We start from the raw sequence: 26,401 nt of genomic DNA on the forward strand, positions 1-26,401 counted from the left end.
AGATTTATTGCTTAAGAAATCTCTATCGTAGTTAATTTACATTTAACATTTTCTATTGGCCTTTTTATTTTGGTTTATGAACAGTAAAGACTAATTTTAAATATATTTGAAACATGTTGCAGTCACTATACCCATTATTTTTTTTCACATTTGCTGTGTCTTATGTGCCATAATAAAGAATAGAAGAGACGAATGTATCATTTGTACTCAAAGCACTGTAAAGGCATTCGAGCAGCTGTCTACTGGCAAACAAGACAAAAACAAACAACAAAAAGGCCATTCCTGCCATTTCAACATTATATCATGTCTCTAAAAAGATTATGAATGTGTAAACATGGTAAAATCAAAATTATGATCCATCTGCTTCCACAAATCATTGGAGATGTTTTTTTTTTTTTCAGTAGGGACTCACAACCGCAAGTACTAGCCACCAATAAATTATTTTTCAAAAGTCTATTGAGAGACCTTAATTATAAGTCCTTATATCTGTCATATTTCCCAAGATACCTTTAAAATACCAATCATCTCTACAGTCGTAGATGCAGTAATGTGTAGAAATATTTTCAAATCATGGTCAGAAAAGGCTGCTCTTTTTTAACTGCAGCATGATATTTTTATTTCTTAATTGCATAGTCCTTCAAAAGAACAAAAAGGGCAATTGTGACATTGTAATCCTTGCTATGAATATGTATTGACCACATACAATACAATGTAGTGGATGCTGTAACCTATTCAAGTATAATAGTCTAAAACAGAATAGTTTTTTCCCATTATTTCTCAAAGATTGTGTATGTTTTCCTCTCAATTTAAAAATGTCCTCTCCCCACCCTGTGTGTAATAGACTTGAGGTATTAAAGAAGATCAATTTAAGTTTATTTATTCACAAGAAACCACTAGAGAGCTGTGCATGAATCCAGGCAAAATCCATGTGACTGAAAGTCATTCCAGACTGACATATGCAAGGGTCAGAATGGTTTCAGGTAATGTAAGCCCGCTCCCCAGAGTTGACTTGTAATTGGTAGAACTTTAGAAGCCTCAGCTCTGAGCTTTTTCCAAGGAGAGAGGAAATATTTCAGGCCAGCATGAGTACTGTGTCCCTTAATTTGAAGACGCAAGAAAAGTAACCGATCATTCTCAAAGCAGGGAAGGGAGAATTTTATATGGAAGTCAAGTAATGGTGAATCCTATTCAATCCGATTGACACGAATGAGAAATTATTAAATGAATGAGATTATCATCAGGATTATGATTTTCCTTTGCCTTTGCAGATCGGTCTCATTAACCTCGTTAATGTGCAAGTGAGGTCTTTGAAGAGAAAAAAAAAATCTCAAACAAAATAATAGCAAGGGGTCGTGGATGTTATATCAGTATTATTACTACAGTATTGCCATATGCTAGATGGGCATAATGGCCTCCTCTCATTTATACCACTTTTCATGCCATTTCTTATTAATGTACTTTTACTCTGTTATCAGAACCATAGATGTGATTTTTCTTTTTTTCTTTATGTGTCCTTCTCTGAGTTGGTCTGTTATCTACAACAAATCCATTTTGAAATCTAAACTTACTGGAAAATGTTATTTTCATACTGGTTACAGTTAGGGGATATTACAAACACAAAAATGAAGAAGGTGCTGTGTTTTAGAAATAATCTTTCAAAGTATGATTGGCAAATTTTCAATTACACTGAGTAATTTAATTCTAGGTTGTTTTATTCCAAAAAGTAAAAGAACAAAGGTTACATCTCTTTGGATTTTTTAATTTCAAAGTGGCTTGTTTATTCTATAATGAAGTACAGAATGACATAATAGTTTTAAATCCCCGAGTAGCTTAAAAAAATAATTTACATTGAGAGAAAGCTACACAAGAGTAATGTTATCTTTATCATTTCAAGCTCATGAAATGTATGTATGGGGCCAGGTATCGATACTCACTCATTCTAAAATGCTAAATCTATGCAAACAAAAATGTAAGTGAAATATAATAAGTAAAATTACCATGTAGATATATAAGATAATATGTTAATTGTTTGTGTTGATGCAATTATTTGGTAATTTGTCTTTTAAAATCTAAACACTTGTAGAAACTGAAATAGCTCATATATTTACTGTAGTTTCATTGCTAACAGTCCAGTTACTAAATTAAAAATGATAAATGTTGAGATATTGCAAGAGAATGAATATATCACAAAATCAGATGATAGACTCAAATGCATGTAGATTGTACAGACTAATGAAACATTGATTTTCATTGTTTACAATTAAAAGTATATGTAAGGAGTTGTATGTGTTGTATGCTGAATATATATGTGTAAATAAAATATTGCAGATATTAAAACAAGTAATAAATAGACTGATAATAACAATGAAGGAAAACACTGTAGATGAGATAGAAACTGTAGATGAAATAGAAACACTTGGACTTTTTGCTGAGTCAGAACAAAGCTAAATTATAGCACTTCCCAACTCTTTATTATCGGATGCAAGAAAGAAAGAATGAGTTAAAATTTAATGTTCAAGGAAATGCAGGCCAGATGGGATTGCATCTGAAGAAACTAAATTATGATAATGCATGGTTGGCTAATTTGAGTGTGCTGTTGGAAGTGGAAGGGTAGCAGCTATGTTATAAAGTTACTGATTTTAATGGGCTTGAAGGCTAGGAGCACTGAGAATGTGATAGTGCCCTCGAAGGCAAGTTACATAAAGAATTTAAAAGGACAAAGTGAAGCAAAATATTAATGCCTAACACCCATATAAGCATGTTTAAATTGTTTATAAGGTCAATCACTGAAGAATATAACCTTTAAAAAATGTAAACTAAGATGATGTACAGTAAGTATTTAGATTCACTTCAATCTGAAAGAGCTTTGCAAAGGAGCGGACCAGAGGGATGCAAATGTATTGCCTCCTAAATGACCCCTTTATGCCTTTCTAAACATTCAATATTGGTGTGAATTTCTGTATTTTTGTTTGCTTCTAAAGAGTGCTCAGATGTAAAATTAGGGAGGTTAAATACCATTTTGCCATTTTTTTTTTGCTTTACGAGAGTTATGTGGCTTGCAAAATTATACAACTTAGAAATAAGAAATTCAACTTGGAATTCAAAATTCAAGTAAAATACCCAAAAATGATTCAAGGAACATAGTGACATTTAATATTAGCTGTATAAAAATTAAAGGACTACTAGGCAAAGAATACAGATTATTTATACTGAGGTAAGCTTAGGAAAAAAATCCCAACAATAGCTACTGTAGGATCCCAAGACCTCCTGCAACTTAATTATTGTCTAAAGAAGAAGCCACATGATAATACACACAAAAATGTTGCTTGTGAGGGTTCAATAAGTAATGGTATCTGAGCACAGGGTGAGTTCTGTGATCAACCTTCTCATTCTTAGTGAGTCCTCCCTGCACTTAACCCAACCAAACAGTAATCTTGCATTGAGTGACTATAATCAATTTAGTTGGCTGAACGCCTTTGAAATAGGTCCTACTGACAGTCCACTATAGCACCATCTCACTGTGCATTTCAGCAGGACTCCCCATCACTCTACCTACCTTAAATGGTGACTGACCCTTTATTTCAGAATAGGGGAAGCATTCCCCAGAAATTTAAATTAAGTTAAAGCAGCAAGGAAACCCTCTCCCTCTCCAAAGACAACCTTTGCTAGGGCACAATTTGTTAGTTTTGGGGGTGCTCTTTAATGAACACCAGGCCTCTTCTCTTAGTCACTGAAACAACCCAACTAAGACATTTTAGGTGACCATCCAAGTAAATGGAAGGAAAATTCAAGTTCTTGTGGACCTGGCCAGTGCAGTGATCCTGATTGGAGAGATCTTGCTACTTAACTAACAGGCTTTACCAGCAGTCAATGGAAGTAAACCATGGCCAGGTAGATCTTCTGGATTAAGCCCAGTAGATTTAGTGAGGGGGTGATAACTATTGTACGTCACTCCATGATGATAAGACAACTTTCCAGACTTCCAATCCTTGTTGGAAACCTCATGTGCAAAAGAGAGAAATGGCCCAGAACCTGATCATTCCTTTAAAACTCAGGGTCTTTGTAATAGCTACCTTGAAATCCAGAAGTTAGTGGTGCCAGCCAAATAACTTAGGAGCTCCCAGTAAACTATAGTCAGGACCAAAGGAAAACAGGCCAAAACAGAGGAAGTGTGCACTAAAACAGAGAAACAGTGTGACACTATACACTTAAGCAGCTTTTTCCATGAATCCTGGAAAGCAGAGGAAGCTGGAACCTCAGTCTCACTCAACCTACCAGTCTGGCAAGAACTGTAAGAGGACTGGGAGAGTGACTCCTCGCTTGAAACCTCAAGCGACCAACTTGAGGATCTCACTTTGAGATATATTTGGGCTCAGGTTATAAATAGGATGCCAGTTGATGGGTTTAGGAAAATGTACCATCTCTTTCTTAATGAATAATGACTTTCTGTATGCAATTAATGGTGGGGAAGGCTACCAACTTGTAGATCCCCAGAAACATGAAAATATCGTGATACAGCAGGTCCGTAGCTACCTGTTTGGAGAGTGCTTAAGGGAGATAAGAAACAGGGTAGAGTAATACAGCTGTGTTTTTACATATGAGAATGTAATCTCACCTGGCTAGACCCAAACCTGTGTGCACATAGATTTAGGCAGTTCCCTGCCAAAGACATCCAGAGGCCACAATCACATCCTCATTGTCCTTAATCATACCATCCAATGTCGTGAAACTGGAGCTTTGGGAGAGCAAGTGTTTTTCCTGCACCCAAGTGCAACCTGTACCCCCAGAAACCAGTAGAACCCAAGTTAACCAGCCAGATTGGCGAAAGAATGAGCAGTTCCATCACATCAACCTGCTGGAAGTCTGGAGAGCATTGAATAGGCAATGCCTCTGCTCATATTTGAACATCTGCTCATCACAGCTGAGTCTTGTGTCACTCGCACAATGTATAAACTCATAATGACCTTGCACAAAGAGCAAACCACTACTAGAATTGTCTCGGATTTGATCAGTACTGTTGAACTTAAATGTATGGTTACATCCCCAACAATTCAATTGTAAAATATTTGTTATGTTTAAAGATCACTTTTTTATGTTTTTCCTTTTTTTATCATACAAGAACGTCAAATTTTTCCATTAGCCTATGGTGTTTAGATTTAATCCAACCCTTGAACACATCAGTATTTATGCTCTTTATTGTAAGCATTGTGAGTAAAATAAGATTTCCAGTATGTACATTTATTTATACAAATAAGATTTTAAAATTATAGTGTGATGCGGTACAAAATTAAGCAATATAACCAGAACAGGACAACACAGAACAACACTACAGATTATATGACCATAAAAGCAACTCCTATGAATTAAATTTCATTGACAAAATTAATAATATATTAGCTGAAACAACAGTTACATTAAATATTGAGTAGTCTTATGCTTGATCCATTTTGCCTAGAGATACACTGTCCCACCATTCAGGCCATGCATGACATAAAAGGCCTTCACTGCTCCTTTTTAATCTGAAAAAGAAGATACCTTTTTTATCTGGCAGACCCAAATAGAAATAAATAATTCATCAGTTTTTCAAGAGTCTTCAATTTTTTTTTTCATTTTTGTTATCCAGACAAATTAGCGATTTTTCAGAAAATCATAATTGGCCTTTATATGTTATAGTAGGTGCTAAACGTGTTTTTTGCTTTCTATCTATATTGTTTTTCAACTAGTGTTACAAAACATTTTCTGATTTAAAAACCTAAAAATGAGAGAGTTGTAACATTGAGTAAGTTTCTAAATAAATAAGCCTTGTTCGGATCAAAACCTGGAATTGACAACCCTGTCTTATTAGTAATGCGTTGACTGAAATATTGAGTATCGTCTACCCTGTGTGAATCTGCTAATATAATATTGCAAAAATGGTGTTGAATCAAAGTAATATATTTATGTGCACTCCAATTTAAATGTATGTAAGACAGTGGTATGCAAAGTATGGATAGTGTCTAGGAGCCTAGTTATAACCTAGCAGCGATAGATGGGTTTGGAAGAAACCATGTATCACTCCTAATCTGGCTTTTACATTCTCTGGACAAGATTTTAAATTTTCTGTAAATGTTTTGAGCACATAATATTCTTTATTAAAGGCAAAATATTTTTAATTAGTACAGAGACCCTAGGATGGTGGTATTCTAGTCTTTTAGATTATCACAGTAACAGTAATTTTGTAACAATTTTGTGATTGTTTTCACTGTCTCTGTGTAAGGAGAATGGCAGAAGCACAGCTTTTTCCTTTTTTTGGCCTTCTGCACTTCATTAAAATATTCTGCTTCACTGCACTGGAGTTAGCTTTCACTGTGGATAGGGAGAAAGAAGCAGAGTTGAATTTGGGGTATATATTTCTTAAAAAACACTTTCAGTACCAGACTTCCAAGTAGATAACTGTTGAAAAACTATGGTTAACCAAGAGTTGGACACCAGGGAGCATCATTCTTGCTTTTTTCTCACGTAAAGATTTTAATTTGAACAAGACCATGAATAAAATTATTTTTGTGGTTTTAAACTAGTCCAAACTAAACCAAGTTGTTGTTCGTACTTATGCATACTTATGGGGCTTTTAATATAACCAGTAAACTGTAGTAAAACACCCGCATTATAAAAGAAAAATGTGTTTGGGGTAGTGTTTGGAGTGTACAAAAAAGCACCTGAAAAACACCAGACTTCACCACTTTTGCAGTCAAGCTTTAAAAGCACTTAAATAAATATTCCAATATAGTCGGAATGTTAGCACAGTGGTAAACGTTGCCATCTCAAAGCACAGGGGTCCTGGGTTCAGTTCCTGGGCTGATATGTGCATGGAGTTTGTATATTCTCTCGTTCTTGTGGGTTTCCTCCAGGTGCTCTGGTTTCCTCCCAAAGTCCAAAGATACAGTATACTGGTAGGTGAATTGACTTGTAAAAAATTGGCCCTGGTGTGAGTGTTTGTGTTTGTGTCTGTGTGTCTACCTTGCAATGGACTGGTGTCCCAACCAGGATTCATCCTGCCTTGTGCCCATTGCTTGCCAGGATAGGCTTTGGCTTCCCTGCAACCCTAAAATGGAAGCAGCTGTTAGAAAATGGATGGATGGATATTTTACAATGCAAAAAATGTATTCTAAATGTCTAAACTACCAGAAGAATACGCCATTGATCAGATGGAAGTCTGGTTTACAAAGGATTATATGCCTTCAACTAGTACTTGCCAGCCATTTAAAGAGAGGAAACAAATAATATGAAGTGAAAATGAATCTTAGAGACCTACAAAAAAATGTCAAATGAAAAAAAACGAGCAGGCACATTACTAGACAGCTAAACTCATAATACTGTTTGCATTGCGATATTATACACCTGTTCATTAGAAGAAAGTCATTTGTCCTGGTGAAGGTTCACTTTAACTCTGAATCCAACCTAGAAGCATAAAGTAGGTGAGCTGTGAGCACATGATTCCTCTTGCCCCGCATAGCATGTCCTTCCTTTGCACGGCACATCAGGGTATTAGCATGAAGGAAAGGGAAAATGTTTCTACAGTTCATGGCAGTGGTGCTGTTATAACATCGGTTTTTAATGGTAAACAGTATTTAGTGTAAAAACATGTAAGCCTAGTACCAGGTACAGTATATACTTCTGCAACTACAAAACCAAGCTTTAAGAAAAAATGAACATTTCTTCTACCTGTGATTTTTTTTGTAAAAAAAAAAGTTTTCAGCATACCTTTGACGTTCATAAAATCACCTAAATTAATTTTCATTGCAATATATTATAATATATTTTAGTAATAGGTGTTTTGTGTGTTCTTTCATATCTAAATGTTTAAAGGTCTATCGTGACGAAAATCGAGATTGTGTTAAACATCAGAATACTTTATCAGAATGGACAAAACTTAAGTAAAAGCATCTGATTTCTTGCACAGATGCAAGATATGACAAGGGACAAGGTATTGGTTTCACTTCATACTTTCCAGTTTTCTTGTTTTAGCTCTGGGTCACATCATAAGTAAAACAAGCCTGGAGTTCTGATTTAGTGTTTGCGTTACGTTGGTCAGTACAACTGAATGCCATTAGCTGTGAATATCAGCATTGTTGTGCGGTTGCAAAGTTAAAAGACATGCAGAGTATTGAGATGAGTATTAGCTGTTGGTCTTTGTACAACACTCGAAATGTTCGTTCTGGGGCTAAAACTCCTTTAAAAATGATTTCATAGCAATTCATACAAAACATTGGATATCCATTCTATTCAAGTGTGCAATTGACTGCCGCTCATAAAAGCAATAACATTGCAATAACATTGCCATCATTTTTCCCTTTTCTTCTAGTTTGCGGGGATATTCATGGGCAGTTCTTTGACTTAATGAAGCTCTTCGAGGTGGGAGGCTCTCCAGCCAGCACACGTTATCTTTTTTTAGGGGATTATGTGGACAGAGGATATTTCAGTATTGAAGTAAGTTTTTTTTTTACTTTTTAAAAAAAGTCTTGAACCCCAACATGCACTATGAATTTTCATTATTCAAAGTATATAGACCTTGTCTGGTTCAGTGAAGTTTAGGTGCAGAGTCAAAAATGTTGTTAGGAAACTTATTTTCTAAAAGAGATGACCCACTTTTGAATGGTTGGTTCTTTGAAGTGATTCAGTCATTCCTCTTCAATATACAATTTGACTATTAAGTTGAGTATTCCCTCATTACCTAAAAGACTAACAAAAATAGAAATTGTGACTATTTGATTGCAATTTTGTTTGGCTTTGATTTTAATAACAATATTTCCTTTAAAAAATTTAATCCGACTTAAGAACTATACTACAGAATTATCTCATCATAGTTGGTTATTCAAAGGACTTGAACTTTGTCTCCTTAAAAGTTATTTAGTTAATATTGTTTTTTTTCATGTTTGTTGATTTATTAACTTTTTTGTAATTACTGCATGAAAATATGCCAAACGTTTTGATTTTGACAGATGTGTAAAACTTAAAATGAATATAAGTGTGAACAAGTAGCTGTTTTCCTGGTTAATTACCTTTTTATAACTGTCTGTGTCTTTTTCCTTTCAGTGTGTGCTGTACTTATGGGCCTTAAAAATTCTTTATCCCAAAACACTATTTTTGCTTCGTGGGAACCATGAATGTAGACATTTAACAGAGTATTTCACATTTAAGCAAGAATGTAAGTATCATTTAGAATTAATTGGAGCACATTTCAAGTAGGTGGGGATCTAGGTAATATCCAGTCTGTCTGGGCTAGATATTAAAATTAGCTTGCCCCTCAAAAATATAAAACATAATCATATTAAAAACAATGTCATATATCTTTGTTAAACTATAGGTCTGCATGATTCTAATGTTCAAATAAAAAATGAAAATAATTTTGGAAAACAGAGCAGCAGTTTACTTTAAGGTAAAAATAGAGCTTTTATGAAGAATATTTTTTTTAGTTGTAAAAGACTGTGTTATGTCCCAGTGTGTGGTCTGTGTGTGTTGTTTTTTGTTATGTTCCACACTGCTGACCTTTAATTGTTCACCCTTCCCCATTGGCCCACCATTACGCCACTGTTCCGTATGACGTCATAATCAATCAGCCTCTCAGCCAATCAGACTGCATCTTATTCACTATATAACATGCAGGTTTTCAGGAAGGAGAGGCCTTTCGTTTGACTTTGGTCCTGTTTGGTTTTGCTTTGTTTCATTTCGCTTTGGTTATCGCTTCATTTAGCTTTTGCTTCAGCTTTGTTGGTTTGTTGTTTTGCTTTGTGTGTGTGTATTTTCGTAAAGCTTCGGCTTTGTTGTTTTGTTGGTTTCTGTTCATTTCTTTGTACTTTTGTTTGTTTGTGTTTATCCTTGTTTTGCCATTACCTTGCCCTAACGTGTTACATGTTCAACCTTTGTGTTCTTTTGTACCCTGTTGCTGTTGATTACTCTTGTTTAGGTTGTTGGGTACATTCTACACACTTAGATGATTTTGTATTAGTAACACTAGTTTAGTACGGGTGAGTGCCGTTTGTCTTGTATGGTTTTGGGAAGTCAGTGGAGGTTAGCTAGGGTGTTGAAGACGCCAAAGACCATGTGTTTCGGGTTTTCTTTTGTAGTCAGGTTAGTTTTCCCTCACCTTCATAGCCAGCTCCATTTTGTTTGTTATTTTGTTTTCTTTGGCACCACTCTAGTTCCTTACCCTGTGTCTTACAAGTCACTTATTCAATTTAAAGTAATCACTTTTGCACCCACTTTTGTTATCACGCTTCCTAGTCTCTCACCAGAACCCACCAGAACCCAAAAGAATTATCCTAAATGTTACACCCCTGTACCCCTAGACACTTGGGGTCGTAACAGACTGTCACATGCCTTTTACTTTAAAAAATATTGTAACATTGTGTTACGACCCCACGTGTCTAGGGGTAAAGGGGTGTAACATTTAGGATAATTTTTGGATGCAGGTGGGTTCTGGTGAGGGGCTAGGAAGCATGATAAGTGAATAGGTGACTGGTACGTAATATAGGACACAATAACACACAGGGAGAGGGAACAAGAGTGGAGTCAAAGAAAAGAAAATAAACAAAATGGAGCTGGCTAAGAAAGTGAGGGAAAGCTGACCTAACTACAAAAGAAAACCCGAAACAAGTCTTCAAACGCCCTAACTAACCTTCACTGACTACCCAAAACCATACAAGACAAACGGCACTTACCCGTCCTAAACTAGTGTTACTAATACAGAGATCAGCTACTTGTGCAGAATGTACCTAACATTAACCCTATACACAAAAGTTCATACAAATACACAAGTGAACAAGGAATACAAATAAGGGAAAACGAGAGTAGACAATGGGAACAGGGTACAAAAGAACACAGAGGTTGATATATATATATACACGTTAGGGCAAGGTAATGGCAAAATAAACGATAAACACATACAAACAAAAGTATGAGAAAAACACAAACCAACAAAGGCAGAAACTGTACGAAAACATACACAAACGAAACCGAAGCTAAGCCAAGCAGGACCAAAGTCAAATGAAAGGTCCCTTCATTCAGTAAACCTCTAACTTATATACTAAATAAGCTACACTCTGATTGGCTGAGAAGATGGCATGGACACATGGACCACATACTGGGATGTAATGCATTGTATAAATTAGATTCACTGAAGAGTTTTATGTTGCATAGTGCAAATACAGTATGCATCCATTTTTTATTTCATGGGGGAGCTAATTTGAACATCAATTCCAAATTGTGTTTGTATTGTACTTCTCCAATTGTATTTGTATTCCAATTTGTATTACAACCAACAGCACTCCACCAGTATTGAGACCAGATATTCTGTATTGTTTCTTTCTGAGGAGGTGTTTTGTCATATCAACATCATTACACCCAGGTAGTACTCATTACATAGTATTGAGCATCTTTAAATCCATCAACATTTTTATTGACCATTTTAGTTCACTCAGCATTGTCATTCCAGTTTTCAAAACAAACCACCAGCAGGTTAGATTGCTCATTTGTGATTTTTTTCTTAATCTGAAATTGCTTGAAATTCTACTTTCAGTCCCATACTTCCTGTAATGTTCCAAGTAATGTTATATTAAATATATTTTTAATACTGACCTAAAAGTTATAGAAAAATTTGCTCTGTAGTAAAAGGTATATAGTATGTCTAATTGTAAAAAGTTCGTTTAATTTACCAAATATATTCCATTAGAATTCGAAAATCATTTTAGAGATAACAAATTGTTTATTGCTCTATAATACCATATATTTGCAGTGCTAAAATGTTTCTGTGAACATTGACATCTTCCTTTAATTTAAATATGACCCCTTCCTCCTAATGCTTTTCCAATAGTATTAGCTATGTGACCCTGTTTACTCTGTGTCAGAAATGTCAGAGGTTAGTGATTTGTGATTGGAATCTACAGTACACAACCTACACGACCCTGCACTTTGTTACAATGGTATCGTCATTTCTCCAGCTGTTTGAAAAAAGGTATAGGTACATCTCATCTAAATGAAGGTTAACTGGGGAAGGTTAACTTGTTCATCTCCCAAGTTTAGAATTATGCAAATTTCTACATCAATGTCTTGAAATTGTCTGATCAGAACAGGGACATCTGATGTGTATTGTAATGGTTGTTACCAATTTGTGAATTATAGTGCGCCACAGGAACAAACCCCAAAGGAGCCATCAATAAATAACCATATCAATCAGTTAATCAGGAAGGTCATATACACTTACAAATGTTATGAACAAGCCATTTGTCTAACCTTGTTGTCTTGGCTGTTATGGTTTGATAAAGGATCTCATCAGTCTACTGCTTGGAGTATCCTAGTGGATCAGTTTCTACAACACACTGCAGTTTTCTAGTTTACTTAAACACCAACAGCTTGCTGTCTAAAGACATGGTACTTGTTTAAGGTTCCAAATGTGCTTGCTACATGTACAGTATAATAGAGCCTTCTTTAGCAACACAAATGAACATAAGACTAGAGGAGAGTTAGTGATGCAAGGATCTCAAGCAGCCATTTGCTGGAAGAAGCCAAGGTATTAATTTGACAGCATGGGTAATTGGCTTGTTCTAGACTCCTACAACCTTTTCTAAAATATGCCTCCTGTTCTGTGTTTTATATATATTTCTCTGTAGTTTCCGCTTATATGCTCTTAAGTCAGGTGGGTTCACTGTGTCTATGCATTTGAGAATTTTTGAAAATTTCTGTCAGGGGGCCTCATAGTTATCTATGTTCAAGACTAAAAAGAGTAAGTCCTTTTAGCCTGTCAGGTTAACTCATGAGTTTTTCAGTTACAGAAATTGAAGTTTCAGTCCCATGTCTCTTCTGAAATATACTGATATGTATAACTCAGACAGAATTACCACAACACTTTAATGCAAGACAATACGAATGTTGTCTTTACATTAGTCATACTTTGAAAAACAATAGGATGAACACACATTCTAACATAGGGATTTATGAGGAACAACTTATTGAATTCGGATCTGCTTCCTGAAGCATCTGAACATCTCATTAAAGAGGATGTACTTTTATATTGTGAAGTTCAAATTTATAAGAAAGCCTTAATACTTGTGTGTTAATCTTTGTTTGCTAACATTTTAAATAAATAAATAGTAAATAACAGCTAATAAGAAAGGCAAACCGCATTTGTAGTTTAAGGTGGAATTTGATGTTTTGTCTATTCCTTAAATTGTTTGTGTTGTTGTGTCCTATTTCTCAAAAGGTAAAATTAAGTATTCAGAGAGAGTATACGACTCATGTATGGATGCCTTTGACTGCCTTCCCTTGGCTGCCCTGATGAACCAGCAGTTTCTCTGTGTACATGGAGGCTTGTCTCCTGAAATCAATACTCTAGACGACATCAGAAAAGTAAGTATACACCCTTTAGCATTTCTACCATGTCCTAATACTAATTTTGCTATAACAGTATCAATGCCTTATATAGCCATGGGTGCAGATACATGTAGGTCCCCAGGTTAAACTAATTAGATGACAGTAGTGTTTGTCAGAACAGCAGTTTATCTGTTTAATTAAAAACAGTGCCCATAAACTTCAAATCATTATGTTTTCATTATAGGCTTAAAACATAAGATATCGCTGAAGGACGTTTTACAATATCCACTTACCTTTTGTGTTTTTAACAAGGCTGACTGCTAGTTTCTGCTGCACATTGAATGCAAAGGCCACAGGAACCGTTTGTGATTCACAGATTCATAAGTGAAAATTTAGATGCTTGTGAAAATCTTCTGTGCAAAAGATTCTGTATTGACTAGTACAGTTGTTGCTTGTTTAATCATTGTCCTAAAATGACTTTTAAAATCTGTTTTAAAATACATGCCTTTTGACCTTTGCATTTTGCTTCGCCTCTTTCAGCCTCAATCCATTGAAATAAATAAATTGGAAGCAAGACAACAAGAGTTTAAGCTGTGCTAATTAAAGGCCATAAATAGGCTGTTTTTACATGTCCAAAAATTTTAATTTAATAAAGAGGAATTATATTTTGGAATAAAGATACAAGTACATTTTTAGATCCATAGAAATTAACCATAGACCTAGTTGTGTTTATATGGGTTTTGTAATTCATTTGACCAATATTATTTCCCTCTATCTACATTGAGTTGGAAGCTGCATTCCTATTGCCGAATCACAAGTATTTCTCTTTTCCTTTTTTTCTGATAATTTGCATTGTCTGGAATTTGATTTCCCTTCTCTGAGCTTGTACTTGTGCATGTGCCACAGTGAGTTTGCATTTGGTTGACATACAGTATATTGACCTGTGGAGATCCTCCTGGCAGAACATTCCTTCAAATGTACAGTATGTGCCTTCCAGGCCCGGTCAGCATTTTCAGTTTTTGAATTTAGAAAATTTTGGTTTAGATCATGTAGTTCAAGCAAGCAGTGACACTATTATATTGACATTTGAGATTGAGGGTAGAGACTTCGGAGCAGTCCCATGCAGTGACTATTTGGAATGAGGAGTTGTGTCCTATGGGACTGCAGTGTAAGACAGGAAATGCTGTGCTTTGTGTTTATTGAGCTGACAGCAGTGCTCTTTTTTAATCGTCTGTTTGATTTATAAACATTTTCATTCTGATGCTTTCATTTTGAAGTTGTTTGTTTTTTATCATTGTCAAACTTAATTTTGAACTAAAAGAATTTAGGATTTTAAAATCCAGTGAATGGCACCAGAGGTTCTGCTAACAAAGCCAACTGCAGCTGTGATTAGGGGAAGGGGAAGACTGTGTTGAAGTGGTTAATTTTATTTGATCTTTTTACAGTAATGATAAAATTGGAGCTATGATATGTGCTGAGTGGAATGTCACACTGTTTTTCTTGCATCTGTGGGGAAATTAAATGACATGCAGAAAGGGTTGGCTGTAGGTACTTAGTAGAAAGTAATTTGACTGCTGCTTTAATAGTCGCTCTTAATGGCAATTATGTAAAAAAAAAAGTGCGATACCTCAGCTCTTTATTGGATGTTGGCAGCATTGCATAACAGCAAGTCAAGCTGAGTCGTGATGTACTGTACAAGAGTGGAATTGTTGCACATCCCTGATAAAACAATGGTCTTAGCTTTCTACACTGGTGCATTGCTATAATTCTATACTGCATTATGTGTTGTGGCATTTATTCAATGCCTTGTTTTCACTGTTCTTTTTTGCCTATTTGCAAGTGTAATGCCTTTGTCTTTCTAAAGACAGGCACAGCATCTGTAGAATTAAGTGTATTCCCCATATAGTTGTCCTGCCTTTTGCCACATATAAACCATCCTTTTTTTATAGGAATGTAGTCACAAAGAAAAAGTTTTTTCCTGTTCAATTATTTTAATGTGTTCTATGTGTTAGGATCAAGAATATGAGAACATATAGGAATGCAAATAGACCCTCTGGTCCATCACAACCCATTTATGTCTCTGTAAAGGATCAGTTAAATTCCTGTATTTTTCCTTTCTTGTGGAAAATGTTTGGGTTGTTTCACTGACAGATCTATAGATTTAATAAACTGTCTATCATATTGCATGTGTTTTTAGGCACGTAGCAGGTTCTTTTTTGTTCTTATATCATAAGAATATCCATGTCACTTCAGTTTCTGCAAGGTGTAAAAAATTCAGTTTTCACTAAACTCACAAAAACCCTCTCTCACAGAATTGCAAATCTGTCAATAATCAGCTCTTTTAAAATTGAATTAATTATTCATTCCCTTACACCTTTTTTCTGGTCTATTCTTCAGTTAGATAGGTTCAAAGAGCCTCCAGCATACGGACCTATGTGTGACCTCTTGTGGTCTGACCCACTGGAGGACTTTGGCAATGAAAAGACGCAAGAACACTTCACACACAACACAGTGAGGGGCTGCTCTTACTTTTACAGGTAAGTTATCTTCAGATTTATGGCCCTATAAATAAGGAAAACAGAGCCACTTCTTAATTTCTGTTCCAAAACAGAAACAGAAGAAAAACAGATGTTTGCCATGGTGCTGGTAGAAGACACCTGTTATATAAAAACAACAGTGTCACCATGCTTTGATAATGGCATGATAATATTTAAACTGTGTATATATATACTGTATAATTCCTGGATTAATTGTAAAATTAACAGAATAATGGATGATATTCTTGAACTTTTTTGGATACAAATATTTTTCTTCTTTTATAATCAAGAACCACACCATTTTTAAAACTTTTTTTTCCATTCTCTTCCCTTAGAAGCTCTTGGGTTTTCTACTTTTATGTAGATACAAAACTCTAGTGATGTTAACACTCTATTTTGCCTGGGAGCCAAAACATCTCATACCACCTTCAAGTTAACCTCAAGTGATTCAAATGTATATGAAAACACACAGCCTGCTATAGGGGGCATTCTCATACTATGCCAGAAAACATTTATGACCAAGGGCCTGAAAGAAGGGTTAGGAAATTGTGGAAAACTAGAGCAATTATTGTGTCCTTAGAAATCTAACAGTTGTTGTAATTGTAATATTACTATATAATTAACAGTTTCTAACACTCTTTCATATTTAAAACGATTTGTTGCTGCTGCAATATCATTGAGATTCAAATTATGCCCTGATTTTTTTTCTTTTTTCAGTAATTATGTGAAACGGTCATACATTTATATTTTTCTGTAAGGCTTTTGATTTTGTTTCAGTTTATTTTAATGGTGTTTATAAACTGTAAGTGCTATTGCAGCCAGTTGGGTGCTGCACTTCAGAGGTGGATGAAGTGGGTCCTCTTCCTCTATTTGAAGCACTTTGGGATCTTTCAGGATGAAAAATGCTATGCAAATGCTAACAATTACTGTTAATTATGATGGCCTTTCATGGACTTCAGTCCTTGTGAATAGAGAAATAAAGATTTGGCAGGGCAGAGATATTTTATGACCAATAGCAGTGGGCCCTACTTGTAAATGAATGCTTGTGTTGGGCAGAGTTATACGGTATTTGATTTATGCTTATTTTGATTACCAGGTGGATATATATTGATAGATCTTATGTCTGCTAAAGATTGACAATTGGTAGCTTTTGAATGTAGGCAGAAGTAGGTAGTTTAGTTTAGACTTTGACAAACACTTTTATAGATTAATTTAATGGATCCTATTAGTGTGCTACACACTGCCAAGGACTGAATTATAACATCAGTAGGATACAATAATGCCCTCACTTGTTCCTTTTAGTAAAAATGTAGTTGTTGCATCTTCTTGGAGCTCTGTTGACACAGACACTTGGATTGCAAAGGACAAAACATAACATTTTAATCATACAAATAATAAAATCATAAATAAATATGCAAAATAACAAATACAAAGGTGAAGATATATATGTGAATCAATCTCCTGTGATACACAACTGGCTTGCCAATTATTCAGGGATCACTAAAGATTTAATTATAAGAATAACAGGGCTAAGATATGCTGACTACAACTAGGTTAGTAGTTGAATTGTAAATATTCAGTCTCAAATATACACCCACATTCATTCAAGTTAACATTTAATTACTGTACTGATTTTACTGGTTTAATATTTCTCAAACATAAAACATATTTTTATAAGAAAGGGTTAATTCATGTGTCAATCCATAAATATTATAAATACTGTATATAATCAGATTTATATGCTGGCCAGCTCTTTTCCAGTATTTATCTTTTTTATAACCTGTTGCTGAAATGGTGGATTAAATAAGAATGTTTTATGCCATTTACAGGTTAACATTCCAAATACTGCTAAAGTTATTTACTTTTATAAAAAAACAAGAGTTTAGCATGTAAAGAGTGCCATTTCAAACTTTTGAATTTTGACTATTTTTGACCGACAGGCAAAAACTGCAAAATTGACCCAAATGTCTCTCTCAAGGAAATAACCGAACAACACATTTCCTGCATTTCCAGTGCATCCTAAAGCACAGCAAATGCATCACAAAATGTCTAGGTGTTGTTCAAACCCTAACCATAGTTTGGGCATAACAGGAACACTTAACAAAAACCTTGCCTAAATAAACTGTGTTCAGTTGGATAGATCCAATTGCATGTCATTGAATAGATCCCCATTATGATGGCTGACAGTATTGTTTAACTCAGTTATGTGGCAGAGAGATGTAGTAATTGTGTGACTCTTCTGTGACCTGGTAATTATCATGGAAATAAGTCTAGTTCTTGCTGTCATGCAGCAGGTTTGTATAGTGTAATTAATATATAAAGTATATATTGTGCTCAAGTTCATATAGTTTTCTTTTGAATAATTTCACATGCTTTCCCACAGATTTATAGTGTTTTCTTTGCAAATGTCACCAGTTTATTGGGTCTGTTATTGCCAGAAAACACCTAAGTGTTGGATTGCCTTCTGTGTAAGTACAATGAAATGCCAGATAAGAAATTGAGTATTTTACCTCACTCACTATTCTCAATTCTTTAGTCAATTAAACTTCACCCTCCTCATGCCTTCATGTTTTATCAAATCAGTGCATTTATTTCAGAAATCAAATGACTGTACAGTATGTATTAAATATCCACTATATCTTATTTGTGTCCTGTTGTAAAATTGAGTCAGCCTGTCTTCAGGAGTGTTCTTTAAAGTGGTGCATCACTTTTCATGGCAACAAAACCATTGCTCAGTGAACTGGTGCAATTCATGGAGTTCTTTTATAAGAGCAAAGATGGCAGGCTTCATGTTTGATCAATTTCTGCTTTCAGCCTTTGGGACTGTTAAATATTCCATGTTCTTTGAGGTGGTGGAGGGTGTCAGGTATTTTGTGCTTCTTTCTAAGAACCATCTGGTCAAATGGATCATGGGTCATGAACACTATCTGGATGGTCTCCTGGTCTTCCGAAGGCCCTATCTGTATTCTGGAGCCTCTACCAATTTATCTTCTGGCCTTGCCATAGCTTACCATAGCATAGCTTGCCATAGCTTGGGTATTACTTTTCCCCAATAGATAACATCAGCATTGTCGTGATTACAACTGTGTTTCAATGAAAATAAATGTGTTACCCTACCTGGTCACTTCATAGTCTGATAATGAGAAGAAGTGGAGTTGGGTTGGGTGACTCTGCAGGGTCTGAGTGGATGTGTTTGCTGTATGGAACAAGTAATAGGCTTATTCTATGCTAAAAAGAGATAAAAGAAAGCACAACATTTTGGCTGTGGAGCCTTCTTCGGGTGTACACCAAAACGTTGTGTTCTTTCTTCTCATTTTAGCATGGAATAAACCTATTACTTGTTCCTTTGCAGCCTACACATGCTGACACAGCTACCCACCTGAACTACTTTGCTGTATGTTGTCAGCAATAAAAATCTAATGTCCTGGCAATTGATTAAATGATTGTCATACTCTGCTAAAAGGTACACACATACACATTCATACAGACATTTTAAGAATTACTGGGAGAAGTGAATTAGACATACTGTAACATTGTCAGATATCCATTATTCAAAATTAAATATATATCGATGAAAATATTTTTCTATATTCTATCCATTGTTCTGTGGGTTTTTGTTTCATTTTACCAGCTCAGCAGCATACTGTTAGCTCCTGCAGGTAAATGTCACACTTCTTTAAAGCGCTCCAAGCTGTGTGTGTTCTACTCACACCAAAAAGGGAACTGACACAATAGTTTTACTTTTCAGTTGGGTTAATGAGTCAGAATTCACACCTAACCCAGCAGGGAGAAGTCCCCATTTTATCAGATATTCCTATTCAGTACAGAGTGCATAACATGCATCACATATGGATATACAGTATATATTCATATGTCCTGCGGATTCTCACAAAATCCTACAGCTGTAAAGGATATTTAAATATTATCCCCTTATTGTAACAATTACACATTTGATTGCTCAAAAAAGTGACAAATTTTGTGATGGAGTCTTCTCTAAATGAAAGGAAATGTGAAATAATAGAGAGTGAAGCAGTTAACCTTTTTCTTGCCTATGAAATAGTATATTACTACTATAGGTAAAATGTGTACAGTACATTTATCAAATCCAGCTTCATTCTAGATAATAGGCAGATACATCAGTCTCTATAACAGATGGGGTTGAATTTTTCAATTTGACTTGTGGTTTTTATGGGCTGTCCTGATAAATGGAGTATTCTGTGTCATGTAATTGGAAAAAAAGAGATAGCTCATATCAATTGGATCAGAATCCTTCCAGCAAATTGAATTTTCCTTCTGTGTATTATTTTTGTCTATAGTGTACTACAGATTACATGCATTATATCTTTCTTGAAGATGGTATAGTACTGTATATATGCATTATTACCGTAGACGTCCATATTTCAAGAAAAGATGCTGCATTTTTTGATTCCCTTGTGTTATGCAGTACATGCAATTAAATGTCAGTACCTGTTTTTTTTTACTAAACAATTTTATTCAGTAAACCTCTTATGATGTAATATAAAATTATGAAAAACATAAACATTTCATCTAACAGTTTTAAAAAGCATATGAGTCAAGCAATATAAAGTATCTTAGATTTTGAACTATTTGTTTACAAAAGAAGTACTTTATTTCTAGATCATTTTACAGTAAATACAAGATGGAATATTTTAATAAAAAATGTGCCATTTTAGGCCACTTAAGCTGATATTCTTCTTTATAATAACAGGTACTGTATTACTGTCTGTTTTTTATTTGATTGTTAAAACTATCAGAGAAGGTTGCTTTTATGACTGCATTTTTAAGTTGTTCGCAAAGGATGTCAAAGGTTAGGAATCTTAGTCATGTATATTTTTCCACCTACTTTTTCCCTGGAAAGTAGAGGTAACCTTATACATAAAGGTGAAAAGTAGATGTATAAACACTAAATATCTCCTGAGTCCAGGAGTCCAGCTCTTCTGATACAAATATAGATCCAAGCAGCTCAGACTTAAGCAAAATTTCAAATGAACATGCTGCTTTTGGAAGCAGAATAAACTCGCTCATTGAAGTACAAAGTAACTATGTATTTAAATACACACAAATTTTATAGGTAATGCATTTGTGAACCCAGCAACGTTTTTTTTTGTCTAAATTTCAACATGCTCTTTGACAGCTATACACATACACCACATAAATTGAAAAGCTGAGTCATTTCAAGATTTGTTTTTAAATAATTCAGTAATTATTTAGTAATTCAGTTGATTTCTTTTGGAACTCCAACTATTTGTTATACTGTATGCTCACCCAGTTTGGAGTGGTCAACTATTTTTAAGACTAGGACTCAGTTTTATGGCACAAACTCCTGTAGCTTACAGGGAAAATGAGAAACTCCTTTGACACACCCGGCTGTCACAGAAGTTCATCTCTTTACATGGGAGAGTTGGCACCAAATTGAAGAGTGATGCATTTCTTTGTGACTTCACCATGCATAGTGTTTAGTGTTTTTTAATATACAGTCCATGTAAACACAATTCACCATAGAGTAAGAATGGCATGACTGGTGCTTGCTAGCTTTCAAGCTTGGAAGCATTCATTGTTTCTCTGGAAGTTCAAAGGGTAGTTGGACAACTAAAACCCACCCTACCTTCAAAGCTAATAATGCTCCACTACAGGACAGTCACAGTCAGCTAGTGACCTTACCTAGGCTCAAGCAAGTGATGCTGGAGAGAATTAAGGGAGGGAGCAGAAATACGAGGCAAAGGAGTGGGGTAGGAAGGATAAAATAAAAAAAGATTGCTTGTTGAATTTCAAGAAAAGAGTTAAAATTGTCAAGTTTGTTAACATTCAGTCAAAATTGTACAACATACTGGTCAGATCTCATTGAGAATATTGTGAACAATTTTAGTTACCATATTACCCAAAGTAATGTTGCTGCTCTAATCTCAGTCCAGTGTGAGATCACCAGTTATATTCCCAGGCTCAAAGGAATGTTCTACATTGACAGACGAAAAGAACAAGATAATTTTAGTCTGCAAGGGAGAGCGCTTACGAGGAGATCTGATTCAAGCATTCAGAATTCTCAAAGACGTTGACAAAGTCGACTCAGTGGATATGGATAACAACCACACAAACTAGATGAACCAAATGGCACTCACTCATTATCTGCCTTTCTTGTGTTCTTATAACATTGAAGGTCCTGGTTTCCTGATGTTAACATGATATTAGTGTTATTGTGCAATGATGGGGTTGTCTGTTATCTTGTGTTACCCAAACATTTTCTTATAAAACTATTCATAGGTTTCTTATGGTTTTATCATAATGATAAATAAACGCATTCTGTGCATTGTATAGTGCTTAATAATACTTAAATTCATCCTGAGTGGGTGCTAATGCCATCATTTGCAATCCTGTTTGCTGAAATCTAACGATATCCATGGAAACATCTCCTTTGTCACTTATTGAAATGAGAGCCTTCAAGAGGCTTCCACAAATGCTATAAATAATATGGACAAAATTGTAAATTGCTTTTAAAAATTACACATTATTGTACAATAGCTGTACATAATGGCTTTCCAAGTAGAGTCTAAAGTAAAATTGTTACATTATTTGTTCTAGTTATTATGTGTTATAGTTACATTCTATTATTATTTTTACGATTAGTACTCATACCTGTAGTAGTATTTTACATATTTTGAAAAGCTTGAAATTATTGAGTTTAATGAAAAATAATACTGTATTCCATTAAATTTATTCTTAAATGTAAACATAGTTGAAACTGTAGAATTTTTGAAGTATTTGATGTGTGACAAATTACAAATAGTGAAAAAACAAACATTTATTTCCAATATTAAACAGAATAAAAACAGTTTTGCCTGTTCTGTAGTTATGTTTAGTTTCTTTCCCCTGTTGTACTATAAATGGAAAATTAAGAATATTTATTTCTCATTAAAAATGCTGTTATATTCTATGGACAAATCATGTTTTTGCTTTTCATCCAGTTATGTAGAGGGTCAAATGTGTGACTAGTAGTATCAGCTAAATGTTTAAACAGTATCTGCATTATTTGAGGAACAGTTCATCGATTACATTTGTTTACTGTTAGTTTATTTTTATTCCATTGCTTTTTAAAAAATGCATACAGATGATGTTGATATTAATTAAAACTGCATACTGCACAAGTACTGAATCACATGGGACTGCATGGCAAAACACACTGAGAACAAAACTCCCAATTAAAGATTCAATATCATATTCCTGCCCAGCTCCCAAAAAACATTACATCCTAACACCACTAGCAAGAAAGAAGTTATTTCAGTGAATTATTCAGAAAACAAATGTGAGGCTTTTTTTCCTGGCAATTTTTCAAAGGATTCCTTGATTCAAAATGACAAATTTGACACCAAATCTTTTAAAGCACACTTTGAGCTTAGTACTTTATACTACTACTATTATTATTTTTTGTTGTTGTTGGTGACGACAACAACAACATATATTTAGTTGTAATATGAGGAAGACATTGTTTCCTCAGTGGTGTTCAAGAGCAAAGGAACACCGAAGTACAAAACTGGTGACATTATAGCAGGTTTGTGTTTGTTGTGATGGTTGCCACAATGATTGTTGCTATGCCGCTGTCAGTGATTCATTCATGGTAATACAGAAATCAATTTAAAAATTACTTGGTTCACTCTAGCTCGTGATCTATTTCTTCATATAGTATATACTGTAGGTTGTAGGGTGGACAATTCCAGCAAATGTATTGCCTCGAGTTGCTGACAGTTTATTTTGGCTTCCATGTTTGCATATCAATCTCACAAGCTGGGCAGTTTTCCCTTCTTCTGGTTTGGTAAGACAAATCTAAAGGTGATTACCCACAAACACAAAAAAATAAAGATGGTCGGTTGATGTCATGGTGCTAAACACTGGAGTAAAGCACGGACCGCACACAATCTCAGACAACACAGTGTCAGCTGCTCGTTTTATCTGCCTTTGTTTTCAAAACCTTTCTGTAGGACGTTTGACTGGGACAATAGTAAACACTCTATAGTATGTATAATGGTATAAATGCAAAATGTTTAGAAAATATGTTTCCATTAAATTGTTTTTTCAAGGGTTTTAAAATTTAAACATTGCTTAAAATATAAGATAATGTCCTTAAAACTAATAAACAAAATGTATTTAATAAAAATTTCCAGAAAGTAAAGCATTGACAAAATGAACATAATTATGAAGCAAAATATTGTCATTGAAAGATTTGCTAGAATAAGTGGGAGCTGGGAATTGGATTCTTCGCACAAATTGTTTAACTGACTTAGATGTTTTACTTTTTGTTTTGTAGTTACCCTGCTGTGTGTGAATTCTTACAACACAATAATTTATTATCAGTTATTCGTGCCCATGAAGCTCAAGATGCTGGGTATGTATTTTTGGAATATTTTTGGTGTTTTTAGGAGAAATTAAGAAATATAAATTAATTCATAGTTAACACTTTTAGTATCTAATTCAATGAAACATATCTGAAAAAAGTTACTTAAAACAGAAGGGTGTCATATTTAGCGCCTAGAGACTGTTTATTCCAGGAGATTCTCACTGGCTTGCAGAATATTATACCGATGGATTTTTACAGAAGGTGAGTGAAAACTTGTTGGGCACTATTTCAGAAGACTTTAGATGTTACTACTAACCACTCAATTTTTATATGAATATTAATTTTATGTTCTACCTTTTTTTTGTGTTCTGTGAAATATAAAAAACAGTATTCATAACAGCACCTGCAGTGTTCTTGAGTGGCATCATTGTCAGGATGCTGTGCCCAGCATATTGTCATTTATTAAATACCCCAGAGTGCAAGAAATAACCATTATTTTATATAGCACCTTTCATGGTACATTACGGAAGGTACTGCACCATAAAATAAAAACAATATGTTTGACAGCCTTGCACAAATTCAATAGTAAATTAAATACAATCCCAGAAATGTGGTGGAGTAGCTGCTCATCTCCAGCATTAGTGACTTAAGGTTCCCTAGGTATTTGAATTAAATTTGTGGTGTTTTTGCTCTTCAGTTTTCTTGTTTCGCTGGTTTCTCGAGCCAGTAACCCATATTTACTTTGCCACAACCCATAGCATGCACACTTCAGGACCAGAAGACACCCAGCCTTGGTGATACTCCGAGCTTCACAGGGTCCTACAGGGTGTTAGGTCAACCACGTGTTAACCCCTGACTAATACACCACCCATACACCAGAGTACAGAGACCATAACCCAAACCTGTAAACCATAAACCCTTACATGATCACTCTTCAACCAACCCAAGAGCAGACCCATTACCATAAGCCATTACTGCAGTCATTACCTGTAACCATTAGACTGTGATTCTGTAATGTCTCTACTGTATTCATAATCATCAGTCCATATTTCTAAAACACCAGGTGTTTTCACTTTTGCATAATTCTCCTCTGGGATTATCAGTAACCATGTTTTCTCCCAGGGAAAGTTCTCAGCAACGCACTGTGTCCAGGGCTCTAATCCCCTGGTAGCTGATCCAAAGAGTATTCATACAACCCAAGGGTCTACCCACTGTGGCATCCCACAAACCTTCCTCCCTCACCTCCCTCACCTTCACCACCTTTGGAATACAACCAGAATCTCCCCCCGCCTTCTTGAGTCTTCTGGAACTCAGGACCCTACTTCTGTCATCTTCATTAGTCTTTTGGGATGTCAACAGCATTCCCCTTTCCTTTGGGACTTTTAACCTTTATTTACCCAAAGTGATTTAATCTTATGTATAGTATCGTGAGATTAAATCATTGATATAATATAGCCTGCAGCTATATTACCCTGCTGAAGCTAGGCAGTTGTGAGCCTGGCCAGTACCTGGATGAAAGACCTCCTGGGAAAGCCAAGGTTGCTACTGGAAGAGCTGTTAGTGTGCTCACCCTGTGGTCTGTGGGTCTGTGTGGGTCCTAAACCCCAGTATTGTGATCAGGACACTATTCTATAAAAAAAGGAGTTCCAGTCAAAACTAACACCTGTCAATTGTTTTGAGATAAGATTTATCATAATGCTAAAACCAGTAATCTAAAAAGAATTCTACATAAAGATGAAAAAAAACATAAAGCGGTAGCACACAGTCAAATTGAGAAATGTATTTTCAAATAACGATGTCCAATCCTGATTCTGTATCGCTGGTGTGTTTTCATGCCAAATCAACGCCAAATGAGCTAAATCAGTTATTTACTGACAGTTGGACTAATATAGCAGTTTCTTCCAGCTTTTCAGATGCTTTTGCTTTAAAGAGACCTAGAATACGTGGCACACACACTAGCCATTTAGGACCAGGAATGACAACACTGTTTGAAGAGCTACACTTTGTTAGAATTTATTTCAGATTGAGGGAACATGAGGGAAGGGATCTGGTCATCAAACATGTCTACTGAATACAGAAAGTTCATTATTTTTCCTTTGCCTTAGATATCTTCGTCCATTTTGTCCAATTAATTGGTTGATTTATTCAGTTCTTCAAAAACTAGGTTGCTAAA

At 35.0% G+C, this 26,401-nt stretch overlaps 1 protein-coding gene across 3 annotated transcripts in view; it reads left to right on the plus strand.

Moving 5' to 3' along the window:
• Positions 1-26,401, plus strand: part of LOC148678112 (protein phosphatase 3 catalytic subunit alpha) — a 174,200-nt gene that overhangs the window by 116,039 nt on the left and 31,760 nt on the right. For all 3 annotated transcript variants that reach the window (XM_088631925.1, XM_088631924.1, XM_088631930.1), the window contains exons 3-7: positions 8,342-8,466; positions 9,073-9,184; positions 13,235-13,380; positions 15,742-15,881; positions 24,199-24,276. In XM_088631925.1, the coding sequence (XP_088488051.1) occupies positions 8,342-8,466; positions 9,073-9,184; positions 13,235-13,380; positions 15,742-15,881; positions 24,199-24,276 (601 nt within the window). The remainder of the gene's footprint in view (positions 1-8,341; positions 8,467-9,072; positions 9,185-13,234; positions 13,381-15,741; positions 15,882-24,198; positions 24,277-26,401) is intronic.

This window comes from Lepisosteus platostomus, chromosome 1 (assembly GCF_059453375.1).
Source record: "Lepisosteus platostomus isolate fLepPlt1 chromosome 1, fLepPlt1.hap1, whole genome shotgun sequence".
In the NCBI taxonomy this organism is placed as follows: Eukaryota; Metazoa; Chordata; class Actinopteri; order Semionotiformes; family Lepisosteidae; genus Lepisosteus; species Lepisosteus platostomus.